Source organism: Cupressus sempervirens, chromosome 4 (genome assembly GCF_028749045.1).
Source record: "Cupressus sempervirens isolate cs-2001-9-10 chromosome 4, ASM2874904v1, whole genome shotgun sequence".
NCBI lineage: Eukaryota > Viridiplantae > Streptophyta > Pinopsida > Cupressales > Cupressaceae > Cupressus > Cupressus sempervirens.
The window spans coordinates 546,468,088-546,485,241 of record NC_143121.1 but is presented as its reverse complement, the minus strand read 5'-3'; the positions used below and the strand labels follow the sequence as shown (position 1 = coordinate 546,485,241).

General features: G+C 35.1%; 1 protein-coding gene across 1 annotated transcript in view; it reads right to left on the bottom strand.

Annotated features, from left to right (window-relative positions):
- Window positions 1-962: 962 nt before the first annotated feature.
- LOC149562353 (uncharacterized) overlaps window positions 963-17,154 on the bottom strand; it is a 34,599-nt gene continuing 18,407 nt past the window's right edge. The window contains exon 2 of the mRNA XM_089825875.1: window positions 963-1,836. Coding sequence (XP_089682001.1) covers window positions 1,256-1,836 — 581 coding nt within the window. The 3' untranslated portion in view covers window positions 963-1,255. The remainder of the gene's footprint in view (window positions 1,837-17,154) is intronic.

Genomic DNA, 17,154 nt, shown 5'->3' with positions numbered 1-17,154 from the left:
TCAAGGCCTTGGCCATTTACCGATAAAAAAAATGAATATAAAATTTTTTATTATTATTATTACTAATGATGATAATTTAGTACTTCACACTTTCTTTACAAAAATATTAACTCTTATTATATTATAAATTTATTGAATTTGAAATAAATACTTAATTTTTTGTTTTATTTATAATATTTTAAAAAAGAAAATTTTTTTTAATGAATGAGATAAATATAACATGTTACTAAAAAATATGAGTAGTTATGTCTTAGTTTATGAAGAAGTTAAGATTGAAACTTAACGGTTGATTTCAATTATTGATAAATAAATAATTATCATTTTTATTTTTATTTTAAATAGAGTATCTAATAATGGAATCATATTAGGTTATTAGATATATGTTTATTAATGAAATATAAGATTATTTTCAAAACACATACAACAGCCACACTAGACAAAACATGACTGACATCTTTCTAAAAACTATTTGTAAGACTTGTAGGTGCATTTTATCACAGATTTTGTTGTTTTGCAGCATACTACACTTATTGGTCAACAATATCCATAGATATGAAATATAATATGAAAGCATGTTAAAGACTTGATGCTTATGTCCACAATTTCCTACATTATATGGTAGAGATTATGTTGTTCTACAATATGCTCAAATTTTATGTTTGGTTTCTTACATTATATGATAAAGATTATGTTGTTTTATAGTATACTAAAACTTTATGTTCGTGGACATAGAATATAATATTGAAACATGTTTACCAATTCCATGATTATGCCTCCAACTCAATATTTACAATTTCACCCATGTGATTGTGCTTTCTTTCTCGCAAATAATATAATTTATTCAAGCCAACTTCTAAGTTGTATGGGAATAGCCTCCAGCTGAGAAATTTACAATTGAATGTAAACTTGGCAACGAAGATTAATGGGAAAAGTGGTAGGTTGTATCCTGCAACAATGTAACATTTGCGAAATTAGCTTTTCTTTATATGGGGATTTGACAGATTGTAACTTCTCGTTGCACAGGCTTTAACAAGGTTTGCTGACTAGGAAAGAAATAGATATTAACTAGTTACAGTGCATGCTAACTTTTCCTTGTTTACAAAAGTTTTAATAAAATGACGATAATAGTACAAGGGCTTGGCATATTTCAGCCATGCTTTTCTATACACTAAGAATAAACAAATTATGCATAGGGAAACGCATTGGGTTCTGGCTCTCATGATGCTCTCTGATTGTCCTCCCAAATGCCATCCATCTAAAACCGCCTCTTTGCTGCTTCCATCTTCATCAGTAGATCTTTGATGTCTGCTTCCATCCTAATTTTCATGCTATAATATTCCCGCTGGTCCCTTTCTATAATTTGTAACTCTTCAAGCTTGGCTTTACGCCTTTCCTCAACCTCAGCAAGACATAGTTTTGCTAGCTTGCATGCATACTCTTCTTCTATCTTTTCATTCTTAGCAATTGCGATCCGCTGAAGTCCTTCTGCTTCTCTACGAGCATCATCGGCACGAACTTGAAACATCTTTGCCTCAGCTTGCTTAATCCTCACAATACTCTCCAACTCATCTATCTCGGCCTTATTCCTAGTCTTATTATATTGCATCTCTGTAGCTTCTATCCTCTTGCCTTCAGCTTCCCGCTCATAGTTTTGAAGACCAACCCGAGCTCTCTCTGAAGTCCCAGACGTCCCAATCTTCTCACCTGAACCAGATGGTATGTTGTAGACAGCTTCTCGAACAGCAGTAGCCACTCGACTGTTAGTATCAGTTTGTTTTGGCTGAACAGTATCCTTGGCTGTAACGCAAGACGTTCCAGAACCCTTGGTATCACATTCTGTATTTATTGCAGCAGGATCTGTTAGTTATCATATACACAACTTTGACTAATAGCTGACAATGAGCATTTCCAATTAAATAGATTAAACCTGACTTACAGAACAGCGGAACAACTACCACAGACATTTGAACCATCCTTGTGCTAAATCCAGCATATAAAAAATGGATAAATGTTGCGCATCTATGCATGCACATATTTAATGATTCAAGAGTAGGAATGAATAGAAATGGATATACATGCATGCATGTTTACATGGAAAGGAGAATTACGAAATACACAAGAAAAATAATAAAAATTGGAAAACTCGTAGACATACACAATTATTAATAGTAGAATTGTCACTTGGAGAGCAACACAATTATTTATAATAGAATCGTCATTTGGACGGTTACGGAGGGTAAACAGTTGTGTCTTAAAATAAACATAATAATAAGCATAACTATAAAAAAATTGGTCATTTATTGATTTCTCTTCAAAGTCTAAAATTGTAAATCATTCTATAAGGACAAATATACAAATCCTAAGACTCATAATTACCATCCTTTCTGCTGGGAAGGCAACTATAAGATCTCCAATGTATGCTTGATCCTTTCAATGAATGATTAAATTGCAGAAATGGGTCTGAGATTGAATATCCAATGAGAACAATCTAGAGCATAAACCACAAATATAAAATTATACAAAACTTGGAACGTAATATTTAATAGTCTTCTTCAAGTTTGAGGCTCGTCTTCATATGATCACACCCCACCTTCACAGAAGTGTTTTTTTATATAGACCATTTTTTGCAAGTTGGTTAATATTTCACATAGTTTCACACAAAACAAATGCCAATTTATTTATTTTTTTAATTTTAAAAGCATTGTTTTAAAACTGATCAGTCCTTCTGTGGCACGGGATGTCTGCTTGACTTATCATGGATGTGATGTCCCCATCCTATCCATGAAACCTATCAAGTATAAGATACAAGTTTAAGTCAAACTGTGACAGACCTAGGACACCTCCAAGTTAGTTAGCAATAGAAGCAATGGTTTTACATAGCATCAAGTAGGTACAATCAGTTAGGCTTTTATTGCCTTGGTGAAGGATGATAGCTCACAGTAGACAGAACCAGTTTATATTATGGAAGACATCAAGATGAAAGCTGAATCAATATGATATCAAGGAGCCTAAGTTTATCTTGCATTATTAGCATTAAGGATAGAAAGGCAATCTTTGTTAATCGAAGTCAATCTCCATTGCAATTATCAATTATGCCATCATCAAGAATCAAAGCTGAATTGTTGTTTGGCAACAAAAACCTTGCATAAAATCGAAGATAGAAAATATTTGCCTTGATCAATCTCTCCTTTGTCAAGTCCACAGAAAATAAGGAAAGGAGTCTCTTGCAATTTGAATTTAAGAACTTGGATACTTACAAAAAATAAGGAAAGGAGTCTCTTGCAATTTGAATTTAAGAACTCAGATACTTACAAATTAGATAGAAAGAAGTCTCTTGCAATTTGAATTTAAGAAATTATACAAAGCCCCAAAAAATCGTACAAGGGGGCATTACAATGGGCCAAACAAGTTTCTATTCTTTTGCCCTATATTTATATTATTATAATGTTTAATATACTAATTAGATAGAAAGAAGTCTCTTGCAATTTGAATTTAAGAAATTAGACAAAGCCCCAAAAAATCGTACAAGGGGGCATTACAATGGGCCAAACAAGTTTCTATTCTTTTGCCCTATATTTATATTATTATAATGTTTAATATACTAATTAATTTTTATTTTTAAATAACAAAAAGTTCAATCTTTCAAATAAACATTTTGTCTTTTCATTTATGATAGAAGTTTTTACATGGGACTGTATTTTTAGTTTTTTTTTATATCTCACAAAAAAATAATGAATTAAAAAAGAGAACAAAAAACTGAGTATTTTGGTATCTTTAATTAATTCCCAACCTAAAACTATATGATTGTGAAATTAAATTATATTTTGTGAAAAGAACTTATTAATTTTATACTGTCATAACTTATTTACGTATGACCTCTCTCTCTTTCTCTCTCTCTCTCACACACACACATACACACATGCACACACAAACATTTTTAAAAAATTCCATGTGTGTGGTGAAACCCTTCAATTGATCTTTACTCCAGTGCAACCTACACCACCTCTGCCTCTGATGACTCTGGTCGTAGAACCAGCACCAGAAGCACCTGAACAGACTGATATGAAGAAAGCTGCTGGGGACAACAGTACAGCTCTGACTATGACCACCCAACCCACTGCACCTCCTCGGAGAGTCCCTTGTGCACTTTGCAGGACCATCCCCGCCAGGCCACCAACAAGTGCCTGGAGCTGCCAGAATTACAGGACTGGCTTAATTCCAGAAATAAAGTCATGAGCAAGGACACATCCAGTATTCTCCTGCCATCCCCAAAAAAATTCCCTTGGTTTGGACTCATCCCTCATGTACCTGTCCCTGAAATGCTGGGGAACTGTGATTTATGTCATTGCTCTTCTAAGCCTCTATCAAACTGTTTGCATTGTAGCTCTAACTAGCTGTGGAGAAGGAAGACCCTTAGGCTCAAAAAAGACATTATATTATTGAAGTAAATACCCAAGAATTCTCTCACTTTTTTTAAATTGGTAAGTTCTTTAGAAAGTGGAAAATTACTTATAAATGTTTGTTCGACTTAGTTATTGCCTTGCCAGAGACGAGGGTACTTCTTAACAACTGCTAGACATGATCATACTTGCAATGGTTTGTAGATGTTGTGTCACTATCAAAGATTGTATGTTAGACCAATGAAACATTCTACGGTAAATATAATTTTACAAGCTTTATCAACACATGTTGATCTTGATCAGTAACAATCATCTTTCACTCATCAAAAGTTGTATGGCTGAGAATGCCTTTCTGTGGTCAATTTATGATTAAATGTGCAAGCTGGTCCTTTTCTGGCAATAGCAACGGAGGAATATTCTAAAGGACTCATATGCACCAGTTGTGGGAAAAAAATGTTAATATTAGAGACTTCAGCCAAATTCTTATTTTTAGTTCCTCTTAAATAACCAATGCTTTGAACTCCCTCACTATCTTATCCAGACATTTTTCATCTGAGACTCCACAAAATTTGCATTAACTAGTATATTTATTATTTTAACATGTTGCCTAAGACTTGGGTATTTGCTGAAATTTGGATTCAATAATATCAGTTGATAACTGGAAGAAGAGGTACAAACATTAAAATATTGACAGTTTTGGGCTACAACCTCGGTAGCAATGACTGCAAGAAAAGGTGCAAACATTAAAACTTTGACAGTTTTGGTGTACAACCTCTGTGGCAATGACTTAAGACACTTCAAAAAATTGTTCCAAACATCAAAGCAGAATTACAAACTAGAAGATATCAATCAATCATGTTATGTTCAAGACAACAATCAACCTTCAACAGGATGTGATAAAGTTCCTACCAAAAAAGTGTTAGATTTAAACCATCATTATGTCAGTGATTTCCAGCTCAATAAAAAAAATAGAGAACTAAAAGATTATATTATTATGTCCAACTATTTGACGGAGATAAAGTCTAGTCTGAGTTTTATTAGCTCCTTGCAACAACTGAAGAGAAAGATTCAGTCATGTAAGAGGATCTTGGTGAGTACTGAATTCAGATGCATGGCACCATGTTTGCTTAAGATGAAATACAACTATTGTGGAAGGATTGATCTTCTATATGAAACCCAGCAATATGACACGTGGTCCATAGATTGTATGATTCCATGATTCCAAGCCTTTACATTTGGTAGTTTAGAAAATGGTCTTGACAAGGGGAGGCACTCCCTCATTCATCTCAGACAAACCCAAAAATTACCCTGTGAGCACACCCTCTAAAGGGAGCATAGAAAGGGTGAACCCAAGTCCTTTAAGTACCTGCCCAGGAGTGGGAGCCAATTTGAAATCAGTCCAAGCATGTAGATGCAGGGGGAAAATCAGGTTTCGTAGGTTTTAATCCATGTATTTACTTTCTAAATATTGGTGCACAGCATGAGATGAAATGAAGTTGATTTTTGTCTCTAAGTTGAGTGTAGATTGATAAAAGGAACCACAGTGGCCATGCCATGTTATTGTTGTTTCCCTACCTAATTTACTTGTACACTTATGTAGTGCCTCTCCCATTTGCGTTCTACATATCATCCTGTTGGATGTGACCTTGTTGTTCTTCTTATCGAGTGATCATTTTGGGACCGAGTGGTCTAAAATCTACACCCTTGAGGTGATTTGACTTATGTTGTTGTATCAGCAGACTGATTATGCTTTATGTCTAACTTGTGAGGTTTATGATGTATTTGATGGTTTCACTGAGATATGTATCAGTGGTTACCTGAATTGGAATGGTACTACAATGTTATTCCGTGAGTACCCTTGAGATATGAACAGTCGTAGCACTGTATGATGCATTTGACTAGTGCACCTATATCTAGTTCCTGCACTAGTGTTGACTGATTTGTTGATTATGTTGTTAGTAGTATTTTGACTGTATCTGTATGATGGTGTCTTATGATGTTATCTGGTGTATTTAGCATTTGAGATTATTGATGTTTCTCCAGGATGACTGTCCAGGCTTTTATAAAGTATTTAGACATATATGTTGTTAAGTAATTCAGTTGTTATTCCATTGGTATATGCTTAGAATAATCCGGAAATGGTTGATTATATTCGGGTTTGGGTGATTGGTTATTTATCAAATGGATGTTATTGGATTCATTTCTGTTGTGTTTTTATGTTGTGGATATCTATCTTTTACCTTTAGTAAATGTTGCAGATATCTGTGTTTTTATGCTCATGATTGAAAATGAGTAATTAAATGATTTATTTAAATGCTTTATCATACGATTATATGTTGTTGTGTTGTATTGCACCACTGCTGTGCATGGATTTCTCATTTGGTGCTAGTACAAAACGGGAATGCTGTCATAGTCACTCGCGAGATCTACACAATGTCTCATTCTCCTTCACGTGACTACTTGTCTGTTTGAGTTTCAGCTATATATATATATATATATAATGTCTTGAGAGAGAAGGCAACAGAAAAAGAGATTAGATTGGAATATGTGAGTGCTAAAGATCAGATTGCAGATATCTTTACGAAGCCCTTACCTAAAGATACATTTGAGTACTTGAGCATTATACTTGGGGTCATGCCCCTGCTTACTTCTGGGTAGATGATGCAGAGATTGCATCAGTCCAGTGGCACAGAGCACTATTGTTAGACTGGACTGAATGTTGATGCTTCCAATATGGGGGAGTATCTGATGAGAGCTGAGACATTGAGGACTCTTGGTATTTGATTTTAGAGAGAGAGAGCATCCACACTTGATGTTTGTTATTTACTAAACAAGTACCATGTAAATTCATCCTAATTACAGGTACCTATATCCCCAGTAGTTGGCACTAGGAGATAGTGACTCTGACCTTCCATGTTGAGTCAATGTTGTCCAAGTATGGGTGACATATCCATATTATTGTTATTATTGTTATTATTAACCCTCCAGTAATTGGTAAATTCAAATTCATTATGCATTATGTGATTAGACCAGTGAGCATGTCTATGCACTTGGGGTTTTATCAGTTGACACAAAAAATGCTGTTTAAAATGCCGATTTAATTAAAATGTTGGGAGATTTTAATTATTTATTTTATTTACCAATTAATTTGTCATTGTTACTTTCCAAATATCTGTAATTGTTTTATTTAATTTGGGAAAAGGCCAGTTAAGTTATTGAGTAATATTCTAAATTACAAGTGACTTTATATTAAAACCCATTATATTGGCAAAAAGTGAGTTTTCACTCTCACTTCAAATTGTTACGTTTTGAGAATTGAGTTCTGCTCTCCAAACCCCTTTGGAGCAATTCAGTAATTTTCTCTTTGTGGGAGATCGGCTCAACTGATCTTTGGATTCATCGCACAATTCCTTATCTCCACTATGATTTTCAGCCTGTTTGATGTTTCCTTTATTTTCTTCTTCTCATTCCCGGTTTTGGAGCTTTGGCTTGAGGTAGGGCTTCCTCATTTTAATTTTTTCTCTTCCTTTTAATTGCTAAATGTTTGGAGGTTGAGAACTATTATTCCCCTTCCTTTTTATGCAATTCCATAACCCAGTCGGACAGGCATGATTATTTATGTGAATTCTTGATTAGAAAATAAAAGTTCTTACCTAGTTATGTTTTTGGATTTTGCATGTGTCCAAAACTTAAATTTTATTTGATTTTTGGGCGTTTGGGCAAATGATTTGGAAATGGGTTTTCAATTTCGTTGAATTTCAAGATGTTTGAATTTTGGGTGTTTTTGTTGTCACCTTGTTTTGTGTGTGCCAACAAGTAACTGTTTGTATCCTCGTGTGGCTTGACTTGAATTTGATGTTAGTAGTCTTTGTTACATAGAGTAGAATCGTGGAGTCAAAAGAGTCAAAATGGATAGAGGAAATTTTAATGGATTTTATATTCCAATCCGAAAGTGCCTTCTCAAGTTAAATTGATAATTTTGTTTCCTTGTTGGTTTTTCCCAAAATTTGAGTTTTGGTTTTGTTTGGGCGTTGTATGTCATTCTCATATGCTATGAGATGATTTAAGGATTTCAGGGGAATCCACACTCTCGACAAAGTGATCAATTGAGCTATGTGTTACTACTATATCTACTTATGATTTCCACTCAATGCTTCCTCGAGTGTGTTTATGCTTTTCTTGTGATGGTGCACTTCTTGAAGAATCCAAACCTTGCATTAGTTTTATCATGGTTTCCCATGGAGTTAGTTGTGCCCACCCATGAGCATGTGCATGTGTACATGGTGGGATCTTGTGAGACCCGAACTCTTGGACTAAGGCCAATTGAGTGTTGTTCATTTGGGGGTTAAGTTGGGAAATTGTATTTCCTTATGGCACTGGTAAAACGAGAAAGGGTATGTATAGGTAGACATGTGAAGAGGCTTCTCAAAAGTACCCTAGCCCAGAAGTGGCCAACAAGGTAATGTGAAGAGATTTTAATACAGTAATAACCAATTAAACGCACAAATAATAAAACTTAATGAAAGATAAGAGAACACATGTATGGTAGTTGAGCATGCCGAAAGAGTTGATGCAAGGGTGTGGTGTCTGAAAGGTAGCCAATCTCTTGCACGAGCTAGAGTGAGAACACGGTATGAGGCCTTTGAACGGAGTTGAGTTACCATGTTCCAAGCGACTACACTCCACTAGAGCCCCTACATAGTTATCCTATAGCGTGTCTGACAAGGGACCTGAAGTACTGCATTGCTTTAAGGATCTATGTGTTGGTGTCATACTATATTGGCGTATGTGTAAGCCTTGGATGCTCTTGTCTTGTGTTTTTCTGGTCGAGTCACTATCTCCATGAGCATGGTGGGGTGAGCCTACCTTTCCACGTGGTTGGGAGGCGTTGCTACCTATACCATTGTTGGGGATTGGAGAACAGGGACAGCGATCTTCCAGATGCAAGATATTGTTGACTTATTCCTCCTCTTGTCCTTGACTTCACTTTCGTACTTGCACTCTTGGTGCGGATTCTTCTTGTATTAAGTTATTCTTGTATCTTGATGGATCACCAAGATGTTTTACTTTTATGTATTTATTTTGTAATTGAGTGGTTGATGCCTCGATATTCATGTATTCGATGCTCCCCAATGTGGAGTTAGCTTTCATTTGATGTTGTACGTTGGTGTTGGCATGTCCTGTCTTTCGTTGTTCAAAGCATCTTGCCCATTACATGTTTTTGCAACTATGATTACCTATTTTAGGCCATGTTTGATTCTTTTGTGTGGCGTAAAATATGGTTTTGTCCTATGATAGTTTTAGGTTCTCCATGTCGTAGAGCTCATCAAGAGTTTTTCGGTGCTTTTTGAATAGCTTCCAAAGTGAAGGCCATTTTCATTGCACAATGTCAATGTTTTATCGCGCCAAGTAGTAGCATCTTATCGACAATGAACTGCAAAAATGCATTTCATCACGCATTGTAGTAGCATTTCATCACACCGAGTTCTGGTGAAATTTCTCCCCTTTTGTGCATCGTATTGTGTGATAAAGTATTTTATCGCACTTCTAAAGGAGCTTTATCACACAATACTAATTGCAATTCATCGGACCTTAGATGATGGGCACTTTGAAACCTTTTCAGATTTTGCAATTTAGTTTTTTGGGTACCCTTTAGGAAGTTGTATCTTCCAAGGTCAAAACAAATCAAATATCAGGTTCTTATGGGATGGATAGAAATGTTTTGTTACCTTTATGTCTTAAGTTGGAAATGAACTTGTTTGACTAATCATTTAGGAACTTGTACTTGGGCATTAAAATGAACCTCGTCTCAAATGCAATGATGGTTAACAAAATGAATTTGTAAGAAAGTAATGATTATGTTGGGAATCTTTGATTAGTTAGTTCAGTCTTCCGCTTGCAATTATTATGTATGATGTATGTATGTTTTTATGCTTTATTTAACAAATAAAAAATATGTTAGTTTATGTCTAATCCTTGTTTCCAAGGATTTCCGAGCGGGGCCTAACCACCCAGAATGACTCTTGTATCAAGGTCCACGCTTAAAGTCCAGTCCAGGTGGTGACATGCAGAGGCTTTTTTTTCCAGTTTTATTTTCTTTCTATTTGCATTATTTTGCTCTTTTTTGCATTCTATCTTTGTTCCCATAAAAGTTTCATCAAAAATTCAAAAGAATATAATACAGAACCTTTGTTGTTTCTCAAAACAAATTCAAATTGATAATGCTACTATTTCACAGAATTTGGACATGCACAGCTTGTACTGGATTAGCAGTACAATTTTTTTTTCAAGCACTAGTGTGGGTTTTCAACTTTTCCCTATTGCTTTCTGTTTGTTCTTGCTAAGCTGAGGATTTCCAACCCATTGTGCATCTCACATGACTGTGTATCCTGCTTCTGATATAAATTGGAAGGAATTGATCAATGGGCAGGGTGATGGAACTTTTACATTCTTGGAGTAAAAAGCAAGAATTACTCGCCTGCGTTATTAATAACAGCACAATTTACTTTAGTGTCTTTTAAGTGTCCAGTCAAAAGGGGATTACAGCTTTAAGATTCAAGTCTAAATGCTATTATATAACTTAATTTTTATTAGGCTAAAATATTATGTTATCTATGTATGTATGTATAATGTACATATGTATATATATTTGTGCGTGTGTAATTCTACAAATGTGCCAAAGTGTATCCCCCATCTTCAAATTATGTGATAGAAGACCACCCCTTTTATACTACCATAGTTGAGCTTGAAATTGAAACTTGAGGACCCATTCCATGCAAAAGAAAGGGACCACCCCTTTTATACTACCACAGTTGAGCTTGAAGCTGAAACTCAAGCACCCATTCCACACAAAAGAAAGGGATCTTTGGAAACTTCATTTCAAAATGAGTCATGACATTTCATTATGAAAATGGCTTGTCTTCCAGTGTTGTTTACTCCCTATTCAGATAGAGGTGTCAATAAAGCTCCCAAGAGGGGTGTATGAATGAAGCTTCAAGACAGATTGCCTTTCAGTGTTGTTTGCTCCCTATAATGGAAGATATTGGAAAGTGTCAATGCTCCAAGAGGGTCTAAGGGCCTTGGTTATGAAAATACACAAAAAATGCATTATGAAAATGGGTTGCCTATTAGTGTTGTTCACTCCACATACTGGAAGAAGATGTTGAAAAGTGGCAATGAAGCTCCAAGAGGTTATAGAGCCCTGAATATGAGAAAATACACAATAGCTCGTTGGAAAGAGAGGTCAAGAGAGTTGAGGAAAATGCATTGAAGCTCATAAGGGAATCATAAGATTGAGACAAGAGTATTAATTGTTTCAGATGGGTAGAAATATGCAAGAAACCGTCCCTTATTCAATGTCATAGCGGTGTCCCTAAAGGGGTGATGCTTTTTAAATCCATGGATTGAGGAGCAAGTAAAAGATGGGCAATTTATTGCTAAAATTATCATCTTTGTCATTGGATCAGTGGATCTAAAAACACTGTTCTCATCATAACGGGCAACAAAAAAAATTATTTGGTTTGTTGGCTGAAGAGTGATATCAGTATATCTTTTGGACACCTTGTACAGTCAACATGCTCAAGCTTATGAATACAAAATATTGGGAATAAAATTGAGTAGATAATAGAGGTGTATATAGAGGCTAACGACATACAAAAGTTCATCACACACCACCACATCTCAACGAATTTTCAGATTATTCTCAAACTTAGAGTTATTTAAGTTAAAAGAAATTGAACTTGACGTAGAATTTTTTTAAATTATAATTAGTATTTTATATTTTCTGATTTCCATTATTTGATTGTATAATGTGTATTCTATTTTAAAATGTGTCATATTTAGTTGTATATTTTTGCTTTAATTTCTATTACAGGTTGTTGAGAGCCATTTTGCACCAAACTTAATCTTTAGACTACTTGTGAAAGTAAGAGTGGCACTTTGCAGTATGGTGATCAGCATAAATGGTCTATATGGAGGCAAAGCAGCATTGAGAGGGCAACAAAAAAATAAGCAAAGAATATTGGATGAATCATGGTGGAAACATGTTTGAGTAACTCCTTTGCTTCACCAAGCCAATTGTGAGTTTGCCATGATACATTGACATGAACAGGTCCTACCTTGGAGAAGCGTATGACAGCATCAACTAAATGTTTGAGAAGATGAAGAAAATCATAAATGACAAAGAGAAGACCCTGAGGAGACCTCTTTTAAACAATTGCAAGCAATTATTGTAAAACAATGGAACAAGATGACCACTCCTCTACATTTTCTTGACCGTGCATTGACACCAAAATATTATAGCAACCAACATCTTAATATGTCAAGAAGGCTTCCACCATATAGAGATTTAGAAGTGTCTAATGGGTACAAAGCAGCATTGCTTACACTCTTGTTTGATGATGATATACAAGATTTGATTGCAAATGAGTTCATGGAGTTTGTGAATGCAAAAGAGGTCCAAGTAACGATGTCCTTCGTCATCGGTTTAAGAAGGATGCTCATAGTTAGTGATACCTCCATGGCCAACAATTCCAATTGTTACAGCCCCTTGCAATCAAAATTATATCCCAAGTAATTTTTATTTAAAATTTAATTTATTTTATCTTTATAGATTAATAACTTTATTATTTTAATAATTTTATTCTAAATGTTTACATTGTCTTGTCTTCATAGGTTGCTATTTCATCTCCATCAAAAAGATATTGGAGCATGTACTCTTTCATCCACTTAGTAAAGCAGTTGCAATCAAAAAGAGTGGATTACTTAGTATATGTGTATTCCAACTTGTGTTTCCTTTCAAACAAGCAGAATGAGAAGTGAGAGTTAAATGAAAAGCATACAGAGTTGGATGCTTCCACTTCTCAGCTTGCAATTGATGCATTAAGGGTCCGTTTGGTTCTTGGAAGATGACAAGAATTGGCTTTTTCAAAATCCAGATTTGAAAATTTTTGTGTTTGTTTCAAAATCGGCAAAATGGAATTAGCATACTGGACTTCCAATTTTGCCTCAAAACCAAGTTTTCCAACTTCCTAGTAGCAAGTAGGAATTGAAAATCAAAACCCGGTTATGTTTTTTAAAGAGTGTAAAAACAATAGATTGGACTACTTTTCGAAATTTGCCTTCAACTCCAAGCTTACGCATAAAAATGTGTCTTCACACACATCTTCCAAGTGAAACAAACGGTTTAAGTAAAATCCCAAAAAATCAGAATGAAGATTTGCAAAACCTTGATTTGGCTAAACCAAGGTTTGTAGAAATCCTGATTTTTTTAATTCCACAAACCAAACAGACCCTAAAGGACTTGGACAGTGAGCATGTTATTGGTGCAGCTGGTTCATTGGCCTTAGCACTCTTTGTGAATCAACTAATGCCATTGAAGAAGAAGATGATGAAGAATAAATTAATAATCCATTAGATGATTGAAACTTGGTACAAAGTTTCAATTTTTACAAGTTGACACAATGATACTTGATTTTATCATTTGACTATTTTAATATTTTGAAGTGTAACTTGAACTATATGATACTATGATGCTACGATTACAAGTTCATGGTATGCTTGTTGTTTATATGAGATTATGTGACATTCTGATCTAATACACACACACACATATATACACACTTGTGGAGCCAAACCCCATTTAAAAATTGTGCCGTACCAGAAAACCAGTTCTTAAAACCTGTATATGAACTCAAACTTAGAAAAATACACAATATTCACATCTTGAACCCCCACACCTGAACCCAGTATAGCCTAGAATTTATTGAAGTAGTGGCATCATTCCATGCATTGTTACTTTATAATTTGTATTATTCACCAGATTGACGTTGTTCACAAAGCTGTTAGCCCAAATAACATTTTATAAACTATGCAACCTCACTTAAAGATTTAAAAGTTAAAAAAGAGTCTTTCAGCAAACTTATTGTTCAATTTTGTTTAATAGGCTGTAAATCACCTTTGCGAGCTTAAAACTTAGAAGCACTTACAATTGACAAACAACATTTTACTGAAATATATTTAATGACATAAATGCAGAGGCCAAAAATAGATTCTAGAATAGAAAGAGAGATGAGAATTCGTTAGTACTTGTTGTGAGGTTCTCACACCATCGCCTCAAAATTTTGGGGACCCCCCTTTTTTTCAATCACCTTGGCAAATTTTTGGATTGTCCAACAATTTTGATTTTTTTGAAAATTTTGAGTCTTAGACACCTTCAGAACGGTGGGAGAGACTTAGCTTATTTTCACCCAGTTTCACTTGATTTTCCAAAGTAACCAATTTCATCCTCAAAGCCGGACAAAATTCAAGAGGCAACGATTGGCAAGATAAAATTGTAAGTTTGTACTTAGACGTTTTCTTTTGAAAATCTGGATATAACTATGTAAATTTGAATAATTTTCAAAAGGGAAATTTTGTTAGACTTGAGTTTTGGAAAACCTTAAATTTTTCCTTGGTGAAGATAAATTAATTTTGTGGCGATGAAGTCAAATTGCAAAATCGATTTTAGACTTAGAAGTGGTTTCATTTTTGTCAAAAAAAAAAAATTAATGGCATAGCAAAATCAATTTCAACAAAAAAATTGCAAAAATTGGCTTTAATGGATTAAAATTGCCTTGAAAACCTTTTAGCCTTTAATGAAATTGGTAATTTATTATTGGAAAATGGCTTTTGGATAGCCAAAATCCATTTTTAATGATGTATTAATTACTAAATCCTTCCTCATTAAATGGAAATATTTAACACCCACAAGGCATTGTTTAATTTCTTTTTGCAATTTGAGACTAATTGGCAATTTAAAAAAGCAATTTTCATTTTAGCAAAGTTAATTTTTAGCAAAGTATTTAATTGTGGGCCATAATTTTGCATTAATTATTATTTATTTATTTTGCTCCCAGGGTCCAAGTTGGCCAGCTTGGAGGGAGTAGGAAAGTTGGGTATAAGAGGAGGCCTCTCTCCCATTTTCTCCTCACTTCTCATCTTCTCCTCTTTGGTGTTTGGCGATTTTTGGCAAGGGCAGTCTTCTCTTGTTTCGGGCGAATTTTTTTCTTGGAGCAGCTCTCCATTGTTGGGCAATTTTTCTTGCAAGTGCAGATTTCTCCTTCATAAGCGATTTTCCTAGGGTAGATTGGCTCTTTCTTTTGGGCGATTTTTGTTGGAGAGGAGATACATGGTGAAAGTCTAATTTTTGAAGCCAAAGGTGGACAATTCCAAAGGAGTAAAATTCTGATTTTCAAGGGACTTGAAATTCTCAAAGTCTGATCCTAAATTCCAGAAGAGTCAAGATCCTAAATTCTCAAAGTCTGATCCTAAATTCCAAAAGAGTCAAGATCTGATTATTGGTAGAAGTGACTTTTAATCATTTAGAGTTGAAAGGGGTCCTTAAGTTGACTTCCTTCTTTCGTTCTAGTCTAAGGATTGCCTTCCTTGGTTCTGCTTCTCTAATTGTCCACCACTTTACCATCCCATAATAGGGTGACGAGATGGAGGATGATAGTACAAGCAAGATTTCTACGGGAACAAACACTAAGAAATACAAAGAGGATATGATGCCCAAAACAACTTTCTTCTCGAAAATGAGGCGAATAACCAATACCAATGTCGGTACAATAAACAGAATACAGATAAAGGACAGACTAAAGGAAGGACAATCCCCCTTGGCAAAGAAGATATACAGAAGGCAATTGCACATCACAGCCCAAGCGTCAACACTTCCATTTAAACCATGATGAGTGACATTGGGGTGGCACTTGATTTTGAAGACATCAGAGAAGAGGAAATCAATGAGACAAGACTTGGATCGAGATTGGATGAGCCAGGAAGGGTTGCCATCAAGAAGAAACATTTGAACACCCTTTCCTCCCTAAATGATTTCATCGGATTTGCAAAAGAGTATGAGAAGGACCATAAGAAGACACTACAGGCAGCAAGCAGCATGATAAAATCGGTTGAGCTCAACATAAAGCATACACCTCGTCCTCCTATTGAAGAAGTCAATGAAAGGCTAGCTAAGGTTCATTGCCTTAGCTAAAAGAATGAAAGAAAAAGGAAGAGTTATATTAGAAGATCATTTAATGTAAGTCCAGGTGGCAATTTCTCCTTCTTCTAGGATAGGACAAGTGTCGTTTTCTGATTGGCCGCCATTTTGGTGTCTTCTCATTAGTTGCCACTTTTACACTTTTTTCATTGGTCCATTGACGAGGTGGCATCTTCTCATTTGGCCGATGGAGTGGCAACCCTAATTAGGGTTTCTAGGATTCAATCTGGATCGTCGGTTTTGCCTTTGATCTCCACAATCGGTTGTAATTTTGGCATCTATAAAAGGCCATTTGCTCTCATTTGTAAGGGTCGAAGAAAATTGTTGCATAAGATAATACCAAAATTTGCTATTTCTTTCTCATTGTTGTGACTTGCATGGTGATTAAGGGCCTTTGGTATTATTACATGGTTTCTACTTTCAAAAAGTTAGAGTAGATTTCTTTTCAAGTTATTGAAGCAAATTTGATTTCAAATTGCTAAGTAGGAGTAAAGTAGATGGATAGTTGTATGGTAGCAGTAGTAGATGTTTGATAGGGATCAATACTAGACCACTAGCATCCTAGTGGCTTGTTGGGAAGCCTTGCATAGCAAACTAGTTTATTTTTCCTTTGAATCATTGCACCTGTGGAAGTGAGGCCGCTGGTTAACTTTCATTAAGTTCGATCCCAGTCCATTTGCTAGTCTTCCATCGATAGGAGGAGTAAGGTAGCAAGTAATT